The 21,759-nt window shown below is 41.8% G+C and overlaps 1 protein-coding gene across 4 annotated transcripts in view; it reads right to left on the bottom strand.

Moving 5' to 3' along the window:
• LOC132098767 (signal peptide, CUB and EGF-like domain-containing protein 1) overlaps nt 1-21,759 on the bottom strand; it is a 64,955-nt gene that overhangs the window by 21,953 nt on the left and 21,243 nt on the right. For all 4 annotated transcript variants that reach the window (XM_059504937.1, XM_059504936.1, XM_059504935.1 and 1 more), the window contains exons 5-6: nt 5,257-5,382; nt 4,663-4,779 (exon numbers count right to left, since the gene is read on the bottom strand). In XM_059504937.1, the coding sequence (XP_059360920.1) occupies nt 4,663-4,779; nt 5,257-5,382 (243 nt within the window). The remainder of the gene's footprint in view (nt 1-4,662; nt 4,780-5,256; nt 5,383-21,759) is intronic.

A 21,759-nucleotide genomic window follows, 5' to 3' on the forward strand; every position in this document is an offset into this window, starting at 1 on the left:
TGGTGTTAGAGTGTTCTGGGCTGCAGGGAGCCAATCCTGCATGGGTGGAGGCAAGAATTCAAGGGCCAATCAGGATGTGGAAGTCTGCCTTAAAGGGACAGTTCACCCCAAGATGACAGTTCTTGAATAATTTCTCTGTTCCAAACCAGTCTGACTTTCTATCTTTGGTAGAACCCAATAGTACATACTAAGCAGAATGTTCACACATTCTGTGTGATTGCTCTTTTCTGTTAAACGAAAGGGGACAGAAGCTCTCAAGCTCTTAAAATTACTCTTAAAAACACATCATAAACATAGCCGTTCTGACAATATTTGTAGGCTTCTGAAGATATATAAGCTGTGTGAGAATAACACCTAAATATAAGTTTTGTTTCACTGAAAATCATCTCTTTTTTTGCGTTATGCCAAGTTTAATGTCAAAAGTAGTCAAGATTTCCTGATGTGGAATATTTGAATACATGACTTTTACATTTTTGATGACATATGATAACTTATAACTTGTACAGGTTTGGAACAACTTGAGGAAGAGTAAATTGCTTTGGATGAACCCTCCCTTTAAGATCAGGCACTGAAAATCTGTTTGTCCTCTCGTCCTCAGTCAAAGACTGAAGGACACTAGAATAACATTGGGTGCGCATGTTTACAGGAATCTGTCTGTACTATTTGTGTGTTCATGATTTGAGTGTATACAGACTTGTCTCTGACTGGCCACATTTAGAGGACTCCACCAATCAGAGGCTGGAGTGAGTGTGATGTCAAAGAAAAATTAAATAGATAAGCAAAAGACAAAATTATCAATTATCCACTACCTCTAATGTGACTACAGTAACCAGATAAGTACAGAGGGGTTACTATTAATGTTCCTTTTTTGTTTTTTGTTTTTTTAACAATAAAGAAGGAAAAACAACGGAATAGAAAGAAATTTCACACAGACAAAACCATGCAGGCAAATAACAGCTCATGCGTTAATGTGAGAGGACAGGAAGTAAGCCGATAAGAAGAATGCAAGAGTTAAGGGAGAAGGAAAACATGCAATTGGCATGAGGAGTGAGGGACACTTTAAATGAAAAAAGAGTGACAGATGAAAGTTAAGTGGAGGCCAGTTTTGCATTGTTTAGTGACTCTTTTTTATTCAAGGTTGCAGATGGGGTTGGTTCATGCTTGTTGTGGGAGGGGTCAAGGATGAGGAGATGCCATTGTCTGGCTGATTTCAGAGGGTCAGGCAGGGGGGCGGGACTGGTGTACAGATTGGCTGGTCAAAAGGGATTGTTTTCTGATTGGTGGGGGCGCTACCGTTGATCAGGCTGCAATTGAGAGGTGTGTTTAACCCATTTTACCCTTTCTTTCTTGCATTTGTTAGTAGATTTGCTTAGAAAACTCTTTATTCCAGTCAGAATCACCCTTTAAATTGCAGACAAGACAGGCAATCAGTAACTTTCACCAGAGAGGCGGTAGGAAGAGCAGGGGGTCCATGAGACATGGCACACACAAGAGCGAAAGGGGGATCCTAAAGGAGCGCTAAACACAGGGAAAGACCAGACCCACACAGCACAGCTAAAAACACAGACCACAGCAAGGGTCCAGAGAGACAGAGAAGAGAGGTAGAGGAGGAGGAAGAAAGGAGGAGAGGGGAGACAGGGTTGGGTTGGGAGCAGTCTCTACACTCCTCTTCTGGTCCCTGTAGCCGTTTGGTGTCACTCCGTGGAGGCTGGAAAGGAAGAATTGATTGAGTTTGATGGTAGAGAATTTGTTCCAGGCTAAGCTGCCAGAGAGAGATGAACCAATCCAGTGTACGGCAATCAGCAGGTACAACAAAACACAATTTTTTGCTTAGGATCCTGTGGCCAATGGAAATGTGTGTGTATACAGCCATAAAAAGTTACAGATTCAAATTCATTTAAATTATGCTAAAAGGTAACTATTTAAAGCCATAGTTTCAAAAATCAATTTTCTGTCATTTTCTCACCTTCATGTTTTTCCAAACCTGTATGACTGACTTACTTTCTTCAGGAAGATATATTAGACATTTTGAGAAAATTACAGTGTATTTGTTTCCACACACTCTCAGAAAAAAGGTACAAAAGCGGTCACGGAGGCAATACCCTTGTAAAAGGTACTAATATGTATCATTTAGCTACTAATATGTTCCTTTAATGGGTCCAAAACAGCAGTTGACCCATGAACAAAGAAAATCATACAGGTTTGCAATGACAGAAGGTTGAGACCATTTTCATTTTGGCCTGAACTATGCCTTTAACGGTGCACATTATTCCTTTTATTAAAAATGTTTTGCACAACAGAATTTTAAAGAAAAATTATTTGAATTTATGTACAACCACATGAGATTAAGACAAAACAGTGGCATAATAAAAGTTGTTTTACCATTTTGCGATTACATGACCATCCAAAGAGTATTTATTTTATCTCTGTAACCATCCTGCTACTGGACAATTTAGCTTGTGGAAAAATCAATCATGCCTGATTATAAGTAAGGCATTTGTGCATTTGTATCCATACCACTAAGTTCAAGACGATTAACATACTAGGACAACATAAACAAAATGCTCCTTTAAACACACTTCTAATGTCACTAAGATCTTGGACTGAGCGTGAGGATCTGATTAGTCACCCTGCGGTGCGGTAAAAAAATAAGAGTGTAAATTTATTTCCTGTGTGCTTCTGATGGCTGATGACCCTTCACTTGTTCAAAAGGCTATTTGAGCCCACTAAACCCATCTGCTAACTACTACTGTAAGTCTCAATCTCCTCATTACAATGTTTTAGTCCCAGGCCCAGCTAATGTGTTTTGGACACACTGTCTGGAAGGTTTTATGCTTACACACATAAAACTATGATATTGACCGATCTAAATGTTAAACTTGGAGTGTATGTAGCCTTGTAACAGGAAGAAACTTTCATCAGCTAATGATAATAATGAAGCCTTCAGTTTCAGCAAGTTTATTGAGGAGACAGCAAAAACTTGTTAGAGCCAAATGACATAAAAGATGCTCTTTGGAACTCATATAGACGTTGGCACAAGAAGTCATAAAAGCCGGTCAAACATGGCAGAGAACACGAGGTTTACCCTGAGAAAAAAAGCATAAAAATTAAACTTACCTACAGTGGGTCATTTGTCTTGTTGAATTTCTAAAGAAAGAGAGAACCGAAAAAGAAAGAAAACACCTTTTCCTCTTAATTTCTGAAGTATTGCCCCTGGATGCAGCCGTACCCACATGGCATATTAAGTTTTCCCTTTCTGCAAATATGGCAGAACTCCATGGGCTGACTGGTTGGCTTTTGCACCATTATCAGGATGATGAATGTGTTTTGCACACTGAGAGTTCAGCGATAAAATTTCCATCATCAAGCACATCTTCCCAGACTGACACAAGTACACACATCTCTTTCACCCAATCCATCCTTACGTAGTCCCATGGAGCTGTATGTGTGAGACAATGAGAGCATGAAAGCCAGACGAGAAGATGAATGACCAAATAAGCTGTGTCGCTCCCTGAGTGTCAAATCTAATGGGCTTTCCCATCATTGAATTAGCTGCTAACTGCTAAAGCAAGCATTGCCATCCAGATTTGATGCTTTCATGGATGCTACATGGGCCGGGATTTGTAGATGATATATGAAACATGAAGTCAATCTCTGAATCTTCTCATCATTGGTGCTTATGACAAACCTGTTGTGTTATATTTGAATGTATGCACATGTGATTAGAGAGTATTTTATTACATTTTTAGTCATTTCAGTAGCTCCATTGGACATCTAATAAAACTGAATGAAGACAGGGGCTGAGAAACTACAAAAAAGGTACAGATGCTCTGATATTACAATCCTGTCTGTTTTAAATTTAGCCATTACAACATTTTAATCTAAAGTACAAAAAAAAAAAAAATGAAAATATATATTTAATGGTGCTATTAAACTATTCATGTTTTTTATTTAATTTTGAGTTTTAAGCAATCTAAATGTAAAACGGGCAGAAATGACTATGCACAATTAAATATAATAAACAATATATCCAATTTCTCATGCATTCCTACGAAAATTAACTTTGAAATTTTTTTATGCAAATATCATTTGCCTTTGTCCACATTAAACACTGTGCATTAACCACACCGGATTTATCTGTGGACCGTAGATTTGAGACAACTTCCATGGTGTTTTTCTATAACTTTTGTAGCTCAACAGCCTGTTCAAATCTTCTTCCATTTTCCGAGGGAAACAAAAAGTCGTTTTGCTTCATGACTGTAGGACGCTACAATTGAACTGCATATGTTTACAGAGCCTTGAACCACAAGGAAGTAGTTTGTTCCTGGATGCCACATGGACTGGGATGTGGGGTGCTCGTCTCTGAGATGTGAGGCCAATCTTTGGGGTTAGCCATGCCAGAACCCAATGCACTCTCTTCACCGCAGCGTACCAGGACCCTCATTGCTGAAACGGTGATATGGACCATTCGGCCGGCCTACAGAAACTCCTTCAATAAACATTCTGTCCAATCTGTCAGAAACAGCCTTGCACTTATAACCCTTGTAAAGCTCACTCACCTCACTCTCTCCCTTGGCACATTGTGTAAATATGACGAGGCCAAGGTTTCCATGAAGAAGAGCTAAACGGCAGTGTGTGTGTGTATGAGAGAGAGTGACTTACCAATGCAGGTCTTGCTGTCCGAATGCAGGGCATATTTCTGATGACATCCACACACGGGCCCGACGTCGGTGTCATCGCATGTGTGTTGGCAACCACCGTTTCCATAGTTACATGTCACTGGCAACACACAAGAACTGTGAAGAGGGCTAAAAGTGTACCGCCATGGACACCCTTTTAATCAAGGCACATGTAAATGTATATAATCTTGTATATTTAGGATAGCAAAATAAACTTATCAAAGGAAGACAAAATGATTCAAATATCTTTCGCTGATGTCAAAGGGCTTTGGCTGGACAAAGATATTTGACCAGAGTTTTAAGGACATTAGTCCACGGTTTTCCCACTAATATTAAAAATAGAAGAATGAGAATGTTCTCCAGATGTTCAGGCCAGAGGCAAGGTACTATAACTAATACGTCCTTGACAGATCGGCGGATGAGATCTATCTATCTATCATTTTAATATATATTTTATTTAAAATAAAATATATTCTGGACAGGGATTACATAATTTATGCATGACAATTTTAAGATTCTGAGAGAGGGAACAGAATGAAATTTGTAAGTTCAGTAATTTCAGAAAATTGATACATACATTTGCAGTCATGCTGATTTTCGGCTAGCTCAAAACCTGGGCGGCACTCACACGCCACACCGCCTTTGGGAGTCTCTCTACAGATATGGGCACAGTCATGGTCCTTATTCATACAGTTCATCCCATCTGCCGAATGAAAGACAGAGAGAGAGAGAGAGAAACCTGAGTTACAGTCGTGTGATCTTCCCATTACAAACACTCCTCTGACAGGCTCCTGGAGATAAGCGTGTGATTTTTATGAGTGGTGTAAATTGGTTTAATGTTTCTGCCACAGGACCTTTTTTCCCACACAGACCAACACTGACACTGGCTGACCCGTGGAAGCACACACAAAGACTCTCTCCACGGACAACATGCTCAGCAAACATCTACACTCCTTTTTTCCTCTTTCATTTTCCCCCATTTTCTTCTGAGATTGCAACATCTCTCCTCCTGTTTCACCCACAGGAATAATTCACCCATGAATGAAAATTCAGTCATTATTTACTCACCATCATATCGTTCCAAACTCATATGACTTCATTTCTTCCAGAAAAGACTTTATGATTATGATTAAGAGATTATGAAGAACATACTGGTTGATTTTTTCCAGACAATTAACATTTTTCTAATTGTATTTATTAATAAACTAGAGCTTTAAAGCTTTAAATAAGACTTTAAAAGTATCATAAGTTTGATGCACTACAGCCGTGTCCAAAAGTTTTGAGAATTACATAAATATTAGTTTTCAAAAAGTTTGCTACTAAACTGCTTTTAGATCTTTGTTTCAGTTGTTTCTGTGATGTACTGAAATATAATTACAAGCACTTCATACGTTTCAAAGGCTATTATCGACAATTACATGACATTTATGCAAAGAGTCAGTATTTGCAGTGTTGGCCCTTCTTTTTCAGGACCTCTGCAATTCGACTGGGCATGCTCTCAATCAACTTCTGAGCCAAATCCTGACTGATAGCAACCCATTCTTTCATAATCACTTCTTGGAGTTTTTCAGAATTAGTGGGTTTTTGTTTGTCCACCCGCCTCTTGAGGATTGATCACAAGTTTCTCAATGGGATTAAGATCTGGGGAGTTTCCAGGCCATGGACTCAAAATTTCAACATTCAGGTCCCCGAGCCACTTAGTTATCACTTTTGCCTTATGGCACGGTGCTCCATCGTGCTGGAAAATGCATTGTTCTTCACCAAACTGTTGTTGGATTGTTGGAAGAAGTTGCTGTTGGAGGGTGTTTTGGTACCATTCTTTATTCATGGCTGTGTTTTTGGGCAGAATTGTGAGTGAGCCCACTCCCTTGGATGAGAAGCAACCCCACACATGAATGGTGTCAGGATGCTTTACTGTTGGAATGACACAGGACTGATGGTAGCGCTCACCTTTTCTTCTCCGGACAAGCCTTTTTCCAGATGCCCCAAACAATCGGAAAGGGGCTTCATCTGAGAATATGACTTTGCCCCAGTCCTCAGCAGTCCATTCACTATACTTTCTGCAGAAGATCAATCTGTCCATGATGTTTTTTTGGAGAGAAGTGGCTTCTTTGCTGCCCTTCTTGACACCAGGCCATCTTCCAAAAGTCTTGGCCTCACTGTGCGTGCAGATGCGCTCACACCTGCCTGCTGCCATTCCTGAGCAAGCTCTGCACTGGTGGCACTCCGATCCCGCAGCTGAATCCTCTTTAGGAGACGATCCTGGAGCTTGCTGGACTTTCTTGGACGCCCTGAAGCCTTATTTACAAGAATTGAACCTCTTTCCTTGAAGTTCTTGATGATCCTATAAATTGTTGATTTAGGTGCAATCTTAGTAGCCACAATATCCTTGCCTGTGAACATCTCGGTTACGTATGTAACCTTGGTTCCCTGAATAGGGAACGAGATGCTGCGGTGACGTCACCACGTATGGGAACACCTTCGGTGTGACGAATGTCTGAAGCCCTATACCATCCCGCCAATCCTATTGGCCAAATAGCGCGTGGCACCGCCCAGTCATGCGTAGGCATATATATACCTGGTGCCGCGCGCCATTTACCTCAGATTTCATGACGAGAAGAGAAGAAAGCTATCAAGGTACGGCACGGCCAGAACCGCAGCATCTCGTTCCCTATTCAGGGAACCAAGGTTACATACGTAACCGAGATGTTCCCTTTCATAGGTCACTTCGATGCTGCGGTGACGTCACCACGTATGGGAACGCTATACCATCACGCCTGACGTACCTGATAGCTTGGATCCAAGGAGGCATCTGCTCAAGCGGAGAGAACCCGGGAGCCAGGAGCCATCCTCACATCCAGACTGTAAGACCTGATAAAAGTGCTCGGTGAGGACCAGCCTGCCGCAGCACAGATATCATCCATAGAAGATCCACTGAGAAAGGCTTGAGAAGAAGCCACTGCTCTTGTGGAATGACCTTTTACTCCTAAGGGCGAAGCGAGCCCGCGCGCCTCATAGGCCAAGGAAATAGCCTCCACCAGCCAATGGGACATGCGCTGTTTCGTAACTGCATGGCCCTTATTCTTATGTCCAAAACAGACAAACAGCTGGTCAGACTCACGCCATGGGGCAGTGCGATCCACATAAGTCTTCAACGCCCTCACAGGGCAAAGACTTAGATCTCCAGACTCTGTCGCAGCAGGAGAAAAGGCCTCCAGGACCACCTGCTGAAAATGAAAAGGATTAGACGCGACCTTAGGAACATAATTAGGCCTAGGTCGCAACAACACTTTCACAGAGCCTGGTGCAAACTCCATGCACGAGGGTGAGACAGAGAGAGCCTGTAAATCCCCAACTCTTTTAAGGGAGGATAAAGCCATGAGAAGAAGTGTCTTCAGAGACAGGAGCTTATCCGATACAGTTTCCAGGGGCTCAAACGGATGCCCTGACAAACCCAGTAACACAATGGATAAATCCCATGAAGGAACTCGCACAGGGCGGAAAGGCCTCAACCGTCGTGCACCCTGTATAAAGCGAGAAACCAGTGGATGACGACCCACTGAAACACCACCTATATGCTCATGGTGAGCTGAGATAGCTGCCACATAAACCTTCAGGGTGGCTGGTGTCAATCCCTCCGAAAAACGGTCTTGAAGAAACTCCAGTACTGAAGCCACAGGGCAGTAAACTGGATCCACATCATGAGTTTCACACCATGTCATAAACAGTTTCCACTTGAAAGCATATAAGCGTCTCGTAGAAACTGCTCTAGAGTTCAGTATAGTCTCGGTAGTTTCAGCAGAAAGACCGGGACATATCAACTCACTCCGCTCAGAGGCCACGCCCACAGGTTCCACAGATCTGGCCTGGGATGCCAGATCCGTCCCTGTGCTTGCGATAATAAATCCCGTCTGAGGGGAATCTCCACCGGAGAGCCCGCTAACAGATTGATGAGATCCGCAAACCACGGCTGTGTGTGCCATCGCGGAGCCACCAGCAACAGCTGTCCCACTCTGTCCCGCCGTATTCTGCATAATGCCGCTGGGACCAGCCGAATCGGAGGAAACGCATACAAGCTGGTCCTGGGCCAGCTGTGAGCTAGCGCATCCAGACCCAGGGGTGATGGAGGGCTTAGGGAGAACCATAGCGGGCAATGCGTAGTCGTGCTCGACGCGAATAAATCCACTTCCGCTTCCCCGAAAATATGCCATAGGTGATTCACCGTTTGGGGGTGTAATCTCCATTCCCCTTGTTCCAGAGTCTGCCTGGATAATAAATCCGCTCCGAAGTTCAGTCGTCCGGGGATGTGAACAGCCCGGATCGACAGAAATTTGTCGTGAGACCAAAGAAGAATCCGCCTCGCCAGTCTGCACAGAGGGCGAGAACGTAATCCTCCCTGATGGTTCAGATAAGCCACGACCGCAGTGTTGTCCGTTCTGAGAAGCACATGACGGCCGGTCAGTAGACTCGAAAAATACTGGAGAGCCAGAAAAACCGCCAGTAATTCCAATTTGTTTATGTGCCAGCTGCGTTGTGCCGCTGTCCACACTCTGTGGGCTGGGCGCCCCTGACAAACAGCTCCCCACCCGGTCAAAGACGCGTCTGTCGTGACAGTCTCTCGGGAAGCACAAATTCCCAGCCGAACCCCGGTGAGGAGAAATTCGGCTGATGTCCATTGTTTTAACGACATCACACACCTCCGCGTCACCGAGATCGTTCGATGCGGAGAACAACGGGGTGAAATATTCTGTCGTTTCGTCCACCACTGAAACGGGCGCATGTAAAGCAAACCCAGATGAATCACGGGAAGCGCCGCCGCCATTAGACCTAGTAGTCTGAGGCACAGTCTCACTGTCACTGTGTGACCCGCCCTGAAGTGCTGAACGCATGACGTAATCGACTGAGCGCGCGGGACAGAAAGCTTTGCTGTCATCGCGCGAGAGTCCAAATCTACTCCCAGAAAGGTAATCCGTTGAGAGGGGATTAATACACTTTTCTGGAAGTTTGTGCGTAAACCCAGGCTGTGTAAATGATTTAGCACAATATCTCGATGAGAGTGTGCTTGAGACTGAGATTGCGCTAACACCAGCCAGTCGTCCAGATAGTTTAACACACGGACGCCCCGGAGCCGCAACGGGGCCAGAGCTGCGTCCATGCATTTTGAGAATGTACGGGGAGCTAGCGCTAAGCGAAAGGGAAGAACGCGGTACTGATACGCTTTGCCCTCCAAAGCGAATCTGAGGAACTTCCGGTGTCTCTCGATGATCTGAATATGAAAATAAGCATCCTTCAGATCGATCGTGACAAACCAGTCGTTTGGTTGAATCTGAGACAAAATAGATTTTACCGTCAACATCTTGAATTTGCTCGACCTGAGTGCAAGATTTAGACGGCGTAAATCCAGAATGGGTCGTAATCCGCCGTCCTTTTTTGGTACCACAAAATAACGGCTGTAAAACCCTGACTCCATCTGAGAGGGGTGTACTTCTTCTATAGCCCCTTTGCTCAGTAGAGCTAACATTTCCTGTCTCAGCACCGCCATGTCCATCGGTTTCATCACCGTGGAGAGAATTCCGCGGAAAGGGGGCGGGCCTTTCCGAAACTGAATGGTGTATCCGTGACAAATTGTGCGTAACACCCATTGAGAAATGCCGGGCAAGCGTTCCCACGCGGCCCGAAACAATATTAGCGGTTTCAACATGTTCGTTTCCTCCAACGCTGTTGCACACATAGAAATGTCCGGGCACGAAAGACTCACGGTGTTCGTGCACAGGGGAAGTATATGCAGAGCAGGCGTTGTATCTCGTTGTACGTAATCCTGAAACGTGTCCACGGCAGGAATTAGGCCAACAGATTGAGCATCGGGCTCTGCCGCTAGCGAAACAGCGGCGGCTGAGCGAGCCGTCATGACGGGCCGTTCGATGAAGACCCTTTGAAGCGCTCCTCGAGCTCTGAAAACTGGATCGTGCATAGTGTCTGAGGAAGCGATTGGTGTTACAGTTGGCTCCAATGCTGTTCGAGGCGCTGTTTGCGGCGAAACAGTCAGGGTTTGAGCGTGGGGACTGCAATGAGAGTGTTGGATGCGCGAAAGCGGTCCAACAGCGCTCTCTAGCGGAGGGCACAGTCCCTGGCAGGCAGCGAAAAAATCAGGAGCTGCTGTTATGTGCCCGAGAACGAGAGGCCTTGGCCGTCGAACTCAGGTTCAACCTTTTTCGCTGGCGTTGTTGAGCCGGTGGAACAACCCTAGGGCCCCAGTCCTTGCGAGGGGGCGCCATAGGTGAAGGCTCTTCCCGAGAGGGCACTTGCTGGCGGTGAGAGGAGGTTGAGCGAGAACGCGCGGGCGCCTGACGGCGTTCAACCTCTCTGGGTCTGCGGGGAATCAGCTGGCGGAAAGCGGCTGATTGTTGTTTCGCTGCTGTGAACTTCTCCACCACTGAAGTGACCGCCTCTCCAAATAAACCGTCCTTAGACACAGGGGCATCCATGAGGAAAGATTTATCCTTTTCCTTTATATCGGTGAGATTAAGCCAGAGGTGGCGCTCAACCGTAATTAATCCAGCCATGGAACGGCCCACTGCTCGAGCAGTATGTTTGGTAGCACGAAGCGCCAAATCAGTTGCTCGCCGTAGTTCCTTGACCGCCTCAGGTGTAATGCCGTCCCCCTCGTCCAATCCTTTTAACAGTTCCGCTTGGTAGGCCTGAAGGACCGCCATGGAATGAAGCGAAGCAGCCGCTTGACCAGCGGCCATATAGGATTTTCCCACTAAACTAGACGTGACTCGACACGCCTTCGAGGGGAGGAGGGGGCGGGACTTCCACGCCGCGGCCGAATTAGGCGCAAGATGTTCGGCGAGAGTCTCCTCTATCGGCGGTATCGCTGTATAGCCGTGACTCGCCATGCTCGAAATGGTGGCGAAATCCGCGGCCGCAGCGTTCGTGATGCGCGCCGCAAACGGCTGTTTCCAGGACCTCGAAACCTCCTGGTGGAGGTCCGGGAAAAAGGGTAAAGGCCTCCGGGGCTGCGCAGGTGTCCGACTAGTTAGAAAACGGTCGTCCAGCTTCGAAGAAGGTTGGGCCTCGGCCTTCTCAACCTCCCATTCCAGCCCCAATGTACCCACTGCACGGGAAACCACATCCAACAGCTCACTGTAGGAGGGGGAAACACGCCTCTCCTGTCCACTAGGAGGGAGAGGGCTCGTGTCGGCCGCGAAGTCCTCGGACCCCGAGGCCGCAGTGGAAAGAACGTCGTCATCATGGCGGTCACAACCGAAGGAGATGGCACTACATGCCCCCGGTGTGGGCCGTAAATCCTCACAGGAAAAAACGACAGGTTCAAAAGTTTTCCTGTGTATTAGGGTAGGGGAGAGCGAGCGATGTGGAGAGTAATTTTCCATCGCTGAACTGTCCTCGAGCTCCATGTCACACGTGTCACCCCAAGCTATCACCTCGTGCGGTGCCTCGGCAGTCGCAGAAGTGGTGTGGCGGGGGTTAGACACGGCGACATCGGAGAACACATCTACCCTCGAGCGAAGGACCCTGAGTCGCAGGCCATCGCAATGGGGGCATGAAGAAAGGCCGCTAAGCGCCTCCTGTGCGTGGTGTAAGCCTAGGCAGACTACGCACCTGTCATGAGTGTCCCCCTGAACGATGTACCTGGTACACGGGTCCTTGCACTTCTTGAAACTCATCGCGTCCGCGGAGAGGAGTATACTGCTCGTGACGATCGCTGAGAACGCGAGACAATAGGGCACAGAAGATTCGCTTCGTACTGAAGGAATGAAATCTGAGGTAAATGGCGCGCGGCACCAGGTATATATATGCCTACGCATGACTGGGCGGTGCCACGCGCTATTTGGCCAATAGGATTGGCGGGATGGTATAGGGCTTCAGACATTCGTCACACCGAAGGTGTTCCCATACGTGGTGACGTCACCGCAGCATCGAAGTGACCTATGAAAGGGAAGCCATTTTTATGCAACGCAATGATGGCTGCACGTGTTTCTTTGCAGGTCACCATGGTTAACAATGGAAGAACAATGATTTCAAGCATCACCCTCCTTTTAACATGTCAAGTCTGCCATTCTAACCCAATCAGCCTGACATAATGATCTCCAGCCTTGTGCTCGTCAACATTCTCACCTGAGTTAACAAGAGGATTACTGAAATGATCTCAGCAGGTCCTTTAATGACAGCAATGAAATGCAGTGGAAAGGTTTTTTTGGGATTAAGTTAATTTTCATAGCAAAGAAGGACTATGCAATTCATCTGATCACTCTTCATAACATTCTGGAGTATATGCAAATTGCTATTATAAAAACTTAAGCAGCAACTTTCCAATTTCCAATATTTATGAAATTCTCAAAACTTTTGGCCACGACTGTACATTTCAAATCTTCTGACATATGTTCACCATATGTGAAAAATAGACCAAAATGTAAGTCATTACTTTCATAAATTGATTTTTGTATCATGAACTAATCTTGTCATTAAATTATTTTTGTTCAAAATTGTTCATTTTTTTCCAAGTGCAAGCTTGAAAACTTGAGAAAGCAATTGCTTTGAAATACAACCAGTATATTTTGTAATATATATGTGTACTATATTACATATATAATCAGTATTTATGAAAATATATATGCATGTATGTATATATATGTGACATGATGCTGCATAAATTGCCTATTTTCAGTTCAGAAAATGTCAGTAATTTCAATTTGCTTTTTCCTTTTCCTCTGATCTTGTATATAGAGTATAGTGCAATTATCTACCATAGCATCTCACCATCCTTACTGAATCCTCCTAGTTTCCTAAACAAAGCGATAACATAAAAGCCCTGAATAAAAGACACAGACAAGAGATGACAGAGAGGAACTGTTGAGCTTCTCTAATGGGCATCCTCCTCATCTTCAGGTCAAACAATGAGAAAAGAATTTGTGTGTACACAAAAGCAAATCTCCGTGGAAACATGGTGGGTTCTTGCATCTCTGCCTCCTCTGTAGCCTCTTCAGAAGTGCTAAGTGCTCTCAGGACAGAGCCTAAAGTGGGCTGCTTTTCTGTCGGTGTACTGGAAGACACCTTGATGTGCCCAATTAACATGGACTCTGGAGAGACATCAGCCACATTTCTCACCCAAGAGTAAGATAGTGTGAATATGTGCTACTATGAAGCATTTTTACTACGAACCATTAGTTTAGGTCTGCAACTGGCAGACTAATACTACTATGAGACTTCATTAAGACGCAAAGGGTTTGGTGGTGTTTTAACTGGAAGTGCTAGAGATGAAATGAGACCTTCGCCCCGGCTAAAGTTTTAAACATGTCACATGGCTGTCACAAGAACACAGACAGGAAGGGAAACTAAATATTGACCCCTTTCACCATAACTCATTCGTCATTCCTCCATCTGTGTATATCCACAGCAGCACTCAAAAAATGTGAGAAAAAAATAGCAATTATGGGAAATTTTAAGTGGGTGCTTGTGAGAGAAAAAGACAGCAGGCTCTTGCACATACGTGTATGTGCCTGTGTTTAATATCAGCATACACTCTGTGTGTCCATGCACTCTGTTACCCATAAACCCACCACTTAAAATAAGTGCTCTAAAAGCCCCAAATGCAATGTCAAAAGGGAAGCCACCTTTTAAAGTCTAATGTATAATAATTTATACACCAATTACAGTGCAGCTTAACCCGGCTTTACTTCTGGCCCGACAAAACAATCTCAGATGTCCGTAGATGGAGAGAACAGGATGGAATCTGTCTTTGTAACTCTGAACATCAGCATAATGTGGATAAATTTGAAATAAAAGACCTCTGAAGATGGCCTCCACAACTCCAACAACTATTTATAACTTTAGTTTTAGCAGGGGATGCTAACACAGGAATATTTAGGAGGAGCCCAGTAGTTCAAAACATGATCTAGAGTGTTTCTGACGTGTATAATTGTTAGCTGTTAGAAATAAAAAGTTAAAAACTTTCTGACAAAGAACAAAGTGTAACTCTGCTATACTTTGTGCTGTTTCTGGCTGTGGGTAGCATCTACTGCTCTGCAGTTTCTTCTTTTTTATATATCTTACGGATCATTTCAATCCATCTAAACTGTTTGTTTGGCACATTTTGAAGTAAACTGGAGCAGAAAAGCACTCTTATTTAAAAAATCTTAAAGGTACAGTAGCATGTTTAATTCTAAAGAATCCATTACATTCTAAAGATCAGAGAAAGGGTTAAAAAGGGGTTGATAAAAACTAAATTATGACCCATGTTTTGGACAAAACAACTGTGACTAATATAACTAATTATGAAAATTATGATATGACCCCCTTGGCTAACAGGAAGTGAACCATTTTCCACTGTAACAGTAAAACCCAGGTTAAAAGCACATGTGATCAAGTTTGAAGAGATAAACATTTTCTGTCATTTTAAGTAACAAATGACCTTAAAAAATAGGGGTAACACTTTAGAATAGGTAACACTGGTTAACTATTAACTACGACATTTCTTTCAATAAATTCTTAATTTGCTGCTTATTATTAGTTAGGGTAAGATTAGGGATGTAGAATAAGGTCAAGTAGAATAAGGCATTAATATGTTCTTAATTAGCACTAATATATGGCTAAGATTCTAGTAATATGCATGCTAATAAGCTACTAATAGGTGTTACCTAATAAAATGTTACCAAAATGGGTTGCCTATACGCAAGCGCATAGACATGCACAAACATATCCACAGGCCACCATTTTTCCTTTCTCTTGTAAATGCCATTTTAATTGAAATCTATCAGACTTTCAATCTCTCCCTCAAATGCACAATGCTAGGTACTAAGCCATGAATTTCAATGAGGCTCTTTCTTCACCAGCAACCATTGATGTCCTTCAACTGAAAACAGCCTTTTCCAAAAACCTTCCCCAATCTCTTCTTCAAACACAAGCTTTCTTAACAGCTCATCACAAGTTCTCTCTCTCTCACACACAAGCTTATTAATTACAGTTAGCATTAAAGTGGACCTTTTTTCTGGAATGCTTCCTGGCTAACCCAGTGACCTTTAATGATGTCACAGTGACTGGAGAAAGAGGCAGTATTGTGGGGTTAATGTTAATGTTTTAATTCTATTCTCTCTCTCTACTTATGTCTTTTACTGAACATGAAGGTTTACAAAGACCTGGTGACTTTAGTGTGAGCATACACTAACACACACACTGTAAGCCTCTATCCTGACAAAGTGCAGCTGTTTTCCTCAGTGAGGAAGGAGTCAGATAGCAATAGTTGGAGAGAGAATCTGAAGAAAAAAAAACACCCCATCTGGACCTGGATCAGGACACCTCTAATCCTGAACACCTCTACCAAACAGCGATAGACTGAAGCTAAAAATACAGTCTATGATCTGTACCTGTAATTGCAACCCATAGCAGATAATTCCACATTATAGTAACTAACTATAGTATGTATAGGTTAGGTTAGACTTAAATTTGAGTCTGTGACTTTATAAGACTTGGGAGTATATTACAATGACCATTTTTATGCTACTTTTATGGATACTTTTGCACTCTTATTGAAGAGTGCAAAAGTATTCTGACAGAATTCTCCTTTTTGGGTGAGAAGTCCCTTTAAATGAACCAGCCTAATAATTTTTTCTCCTTTAAATCTAAGTATATTTGCTTTGTATATTTAAACAGGTTTCGACAGCTGGCACTCAAGTCAAGGGAAAAGTTCCGATGCTCCGTATAGCAAGTCCATCCCACCTACCAACATGACTCCACCTGCAACAAAAAACTGTTAGGGAAAAGACAGAGAGAAAACTATAAATACAGAGCAAAAGAGGAAACGCTGAAGCTTATGAAGGTTACTTCACCTCAAAAGCTAATATTTAATTGTAGTATTTATAACCAGCGGAAGACGGTGGGCAAGACTTTCAGTGCCCACTCTCTGTCAGCACCTCAGAGTATATGTACATGTGTTTGTAAGTGAGTGTGTGTGTTTGGTACAGTTCAATCAAAGTTCTTCCATCCTAAAACAGGCCCAGAACAAGTTTTGACCATGAGAGGACTGAAAGGACTTTTCTCAACACACCACTCAAAACACTTCACTTAAAGAGTCCTAAATCATTAAGCATTTTCATGAAAAAAAAAGCATCACTGGGACTACAAGCACAACTATGTCCGTGCCCTTTGACCTCTGCAGTGACCCTGCAGGATTCCACCATCAGAGCAGGATGTTTGCTGGTGACTCAGGGCAAGAGTCATAACATAACATAAAATCTGTATTATTACTTAACACTGTGTGTGTGTGTGTGTGTGTGTGTGTGTGTGTGTGTGTGTGTGTGTGTGTGTGTGTGTGTGTGTGTGTGTGTGTGTGTCAACAGTGTCTTTCTTTCTGCCCACTTCCTCTCATCACACACTCCAAATAAACATTTGCCTTTTAATGTTTATCCTAGTGTTTCCTCCCACTCTTCATTCAACCTTTTCTGATACTATCCTCCTCAGGACTGAGAATAAGAAAGTGAGAGAATACAAGGTAAAGAAAGATGCCAGATTTTTTGAAGTGTTTTTAAAGTGTTTTAAATGCTCTCTAAATTGCTCACCTAGATTATTTGATTCAAAATACAGTAAAAAGGCTATTTTATGAAATATAATTACAATTTAAAATAACTGTTTTCTATTTTAATATAACGCATGTTATTTTATGTTGCAAAACTGTGATCCATTTCTATTTTCAGGATTCTTTGACGAAGAGAAAGTTCAAAAGAACAGCATTTGCTTAAAATGTAAGTATGTTGTATAAATGTATTTTACTGTCACATTTGATCAATTTAATGCCTTCTTGCTGAATAAAAGATGAAAAAAAATATACATTTTACTGACTGCACACATCTGAAATATACTGTATTTGCACAGGTTTGCAGCCTGCATGTGCTTTTTCATCTCCAGCATCTCTCATCTATATGAGACGGTTCCCAGTTTGATATAGGATAAGAGGAGGATATATCTGCTTTAAGAAAGATCTTTCAATAAACTAATGTTTATGTGCACATGTGATAATGTGTTTCAATCAGTGTGTACGGAAGGTGTGAAAAGCACTGTGGTGTGTGTGTGTGTTTGGGTCGTATTCCTCTCACATGCTCATAAATCATCAGCTTGCATTTCTCCGCCAGCTTCTGAACAGTAGGGGTGGCGCTGGGGTGAGCCAAAACATTAATGATTTTCTCCCAGCAGAGAGAAAAAGAGAGACAGGTAGATAGACCTGAAGCCCGTCACGTCACACAGAATTGGTAGGAACATCATTTAGACGCACACGTGTATTTTTATAGTGCTTTTTTGTCATTTGGGAGCTTGCTTGACAGATGTGGTCACTATGTTCAGGTCAATTTCAAACATTCTCCTCTTGTTTCACAGGAAAAATAATAGCATAGAGGTTTGGAATAACATGAGGCGGAGTAAATAATGCCAGGATTTTCATTTTTAGGTGAAATACTGCTTTAAATATTTAGGTACGGTTCTGATTCATTCACACTACACTACCAAACCAATTGGTTACTTCTGCCATTCCGAGTCTTAAGAAGCTGAGGTGCTTTTTGGCAGGAATTTGCAAGGTTATTATTTTCACAACATATGGTGACATCTTGTGCCATATTTAAATTCCCATTAGGACCCTAGTATATATATATACTTGTATATACTCATATGACTTACTATTTCAACTCACACTGTGATACACAGATGGATGGATTGACAGATTGAAGGATGAATAGATTGAGGGATGGATGGACAGAGAAATGGATAGACCATCTGTGTATCTATTGTACATAATCTATTTCTGTCTATATATCACTCAGCCTGTTTATTCATCAATCTATTCAGACAGATGGATAGACGGATGGACAGACGCACAGACAGATAGATAGATAGACAGACAGATAGATCTAGAATTTATCTTTCCATCCGCCTGTCTATCTGTCTGTCTATTCATCACTAACCTGTCTATCCATCTATCTATTCAGACCGACAGACAGAATGCATATGATTATTTCTTTATGCATATTCATAAATAGACTATGACAACTGCTGTAAACCACATTCTTTCATGAACTGTATGAGGTGTTGCAGAAGTGGACAAACAGTAAAACAGTGACCCACACACAGGTCAATAGAACTGACAGAAGCCTTAGTCAAAAGAACATGGCCTCTTATAGAGCTCTAGTTTTCCACAGCAGACAGACGGCGCCAATGTCACACACACACACACACACACTCATATAACACTGCGCTAGACTCAGGCCAGTAGGACGCACTGGTGAGTGAAGAATTGTAAACACACAACACCACACATCTCTCTCTCACACACGTATACATACGTCTTAGACATGAGCCGATGGGCCATACTGGTGACAGACGAATTGTAAACAAGAAACATGCACACATTCACACACACACAGAATCCCAAACACACGCTATTGATGAGTGAGAGTGGTGAAGGAAGGTGAGAGGTTCATTTAGGGTGAGATTAAACGTGTGAAAGCTTGCCTGTTTGTAATCAGTATGTCTGACTGTGAGACCAAGGCAGATGAGGAAGACTGTACGTGGGCTTAAAGGGGCAGCGTGTCATGCAGTGTGTGCAAACGATGGATGGAAGCTGTTGTTTCTATCCTATCTATAAACTCAATTTCAAATTATTATAGAATTCACCTATTTCTGTAATGCAATTTAAATAATAAATTGTATTTTCTTAAATAACAAATTATAAACAAATTACACAATTATTATTATTAGTAGTAGTAATAATACTAATAATAATAATAATTTTTATATGAAGAATAACTCTTTTTCTACGATATCTCAAAATTTGCCTAATAATAGTCTATGTAGGTGGAAACCTGGATACTGTCTGCATATTTTCTTGATCTGATAAACTCTAATCTGATTGGCTGACTTTACACCTTTACTGTTTACAGTCTTTTGTGATTGTGAACGAGTACCTCAACAGTTTATTATTGAAGGATTAGTGTCTTATTTAAATTATTTAAAGATTTGTATGTCAACTAGCTTAATTTAAATAGTAAAAAAAAAAACTAAAAATAAAATAAAAAATAAAATGAAATCCTAAGTAAAAAGTACTAAAAAGGCAAGAATTTCAATGAAAATCACTGGCTCTTTTTTTTTTTTACTGTATTTAATCTTGTTTTTTTTGTTTTTTCTAGTATTCCTCATGAAATTAGCAAATGAAAAAGATACCCAGTCTTTCCAGGGAAGAGTTTCTGATTCCTCTTCTGTTTACAGTGGATATATAGAGTAGTGTGCGTGTGTAGCGTGAAAAGCCATCCAAGACTGCCACAGCACATCAGTTAGCCATCCACAAAACAAGCTTGTTTACAGACAAGTACACAAATATACCATGCACTTACATAAACAGACACACACACACACACACACTACTACAGTATTAACCAAATGCAGGAGCAGAGAATTAAAGAGTTATGGGATTTCCAAAAAGCAAATATGGAGCATTTCTGTATCCAAATTTTTCAACTCTCCAGTTCCTGACTGACTCAACTATTCTACTTCCTGTCCAATATTCTCTCTCTCTCTCTCTCTCTCTCTCTCTCTCTCCCTCTCTCTCTCTGTCACACGCATATATATATATATATATATATTCAGAGGTGGAAAGTAACGAATTACATTTACTCGCGTTACTTTAATTGAGTAGCTTTTTTGTGTACTAATACTTTTTAAAGTAATTTTTTTAATCTGTAATTTTACTTTTACTTAAGTATATTTTGTTTAAAGTATTGTACTTCGCTACATTTTAAAACACATTAATTACTGAGTAAAAAAAAAAAAAAAAAAAAATCGCTCTCTGGAAACTACGTCAGTAAATAATGGGCAGGAGGGCAAACTGGCGCTAAAATCACAAGAAAGATGCAGACGGTCAAAACAGGCGTTAGTGGTGCAGACACCGCTGAAAACGAAACCCCGTCATATTCTGAAGTTGAACTCGAAGGAAATGAAGTGAACCCCTGGCCATATGTATGCTCCATTATGCAGTGTGAGCTGTACTTGCCTAGGAAGACCAAACTAGCAGCTTATAAAATCTCGACAAGACATCAACCCTTCGCAAAATGTAGAGGTAAGCTAAATAATTGAATCGTTGCATTGGTGGTTAAAATGAAGCTTTGACATTTTAGCAAGAGGTTTTGCACAAATTAGCCAAAAAGACAGTGGTGAGGAGTGTGCTATATATATATCGTCTGCGATAATATCATATTTTTTGTTTTAATGATGTGTGCGCACATTTATAGTGTGTTCTTTCACTGTGTGATTCAGTCTTCTAAAATGCATTTAGAATGATCACAAAATTGAAGATATAAGGGCAGAAAATTCACATATTTATATAATTTCATATATTAAATCAAAATCACACAAAGAATGCCGTCTTTTCCTCCAAAAATCATCATGAATATATACATACATACATACATATATCAGTTCAGTAAACAAGTTAATTAAGAGACTTGCGTTTTAGACACCATATTGCCTTTTTAGCTCTATTTCTACAACAGAAAATAATTCCAAACACAGCCACCAAATCACAGTTTTGCATCTCTGAGCAACGTGACAGTGTTTAGTTCCTGAATGAATCAACCGTTTAAATGATTCGGTTCAATCGCAATGACTCACTTATTAACAGTTACTTGCTGACACATACTGGCCATTTTAATTTCACATTTAAAGTATCTTTTGATTTTTTTTAAATAATGAATTTCTTATCATTTCAAATGAGTATTCAACATTTTATGTCTTGTATATCAAAACATTATTCATGCATTTGTAACTGCAGGTTAAATGCATTCTTGTCCTGCACTAAACAGTGTAATACATCTAAATGCCACTTCCAATGAATCTTCTGCATTTCCTCTGCATTAAAAGATGAGTTTGTTGATACTGATTTGCCTGGTAACAGCCCAAATGTTTTATTATTCTAAATAACCGATTCCTTTAATTAAAAACAACTAGTTTGTAAAAACAACTCCGTAGCCCTGCAGAGTTTAGTTCTAACCCTGCTCCAGCACATATATCATGTAGTTTTCAAATA

This window comes from Carassius carassius, chromosome 22 (genome assembly GCF_963082965.1).
Source record: "Carassius carassius chromosome 22, fCarCar2.1, whole genome shotgun sequence".
Lineage (NCBI taxonomy): Eukaryota > Metazoa > Chordata > Actinopteri > Cypriniformes > Cyprinidae > Carassius > Carassius carassius.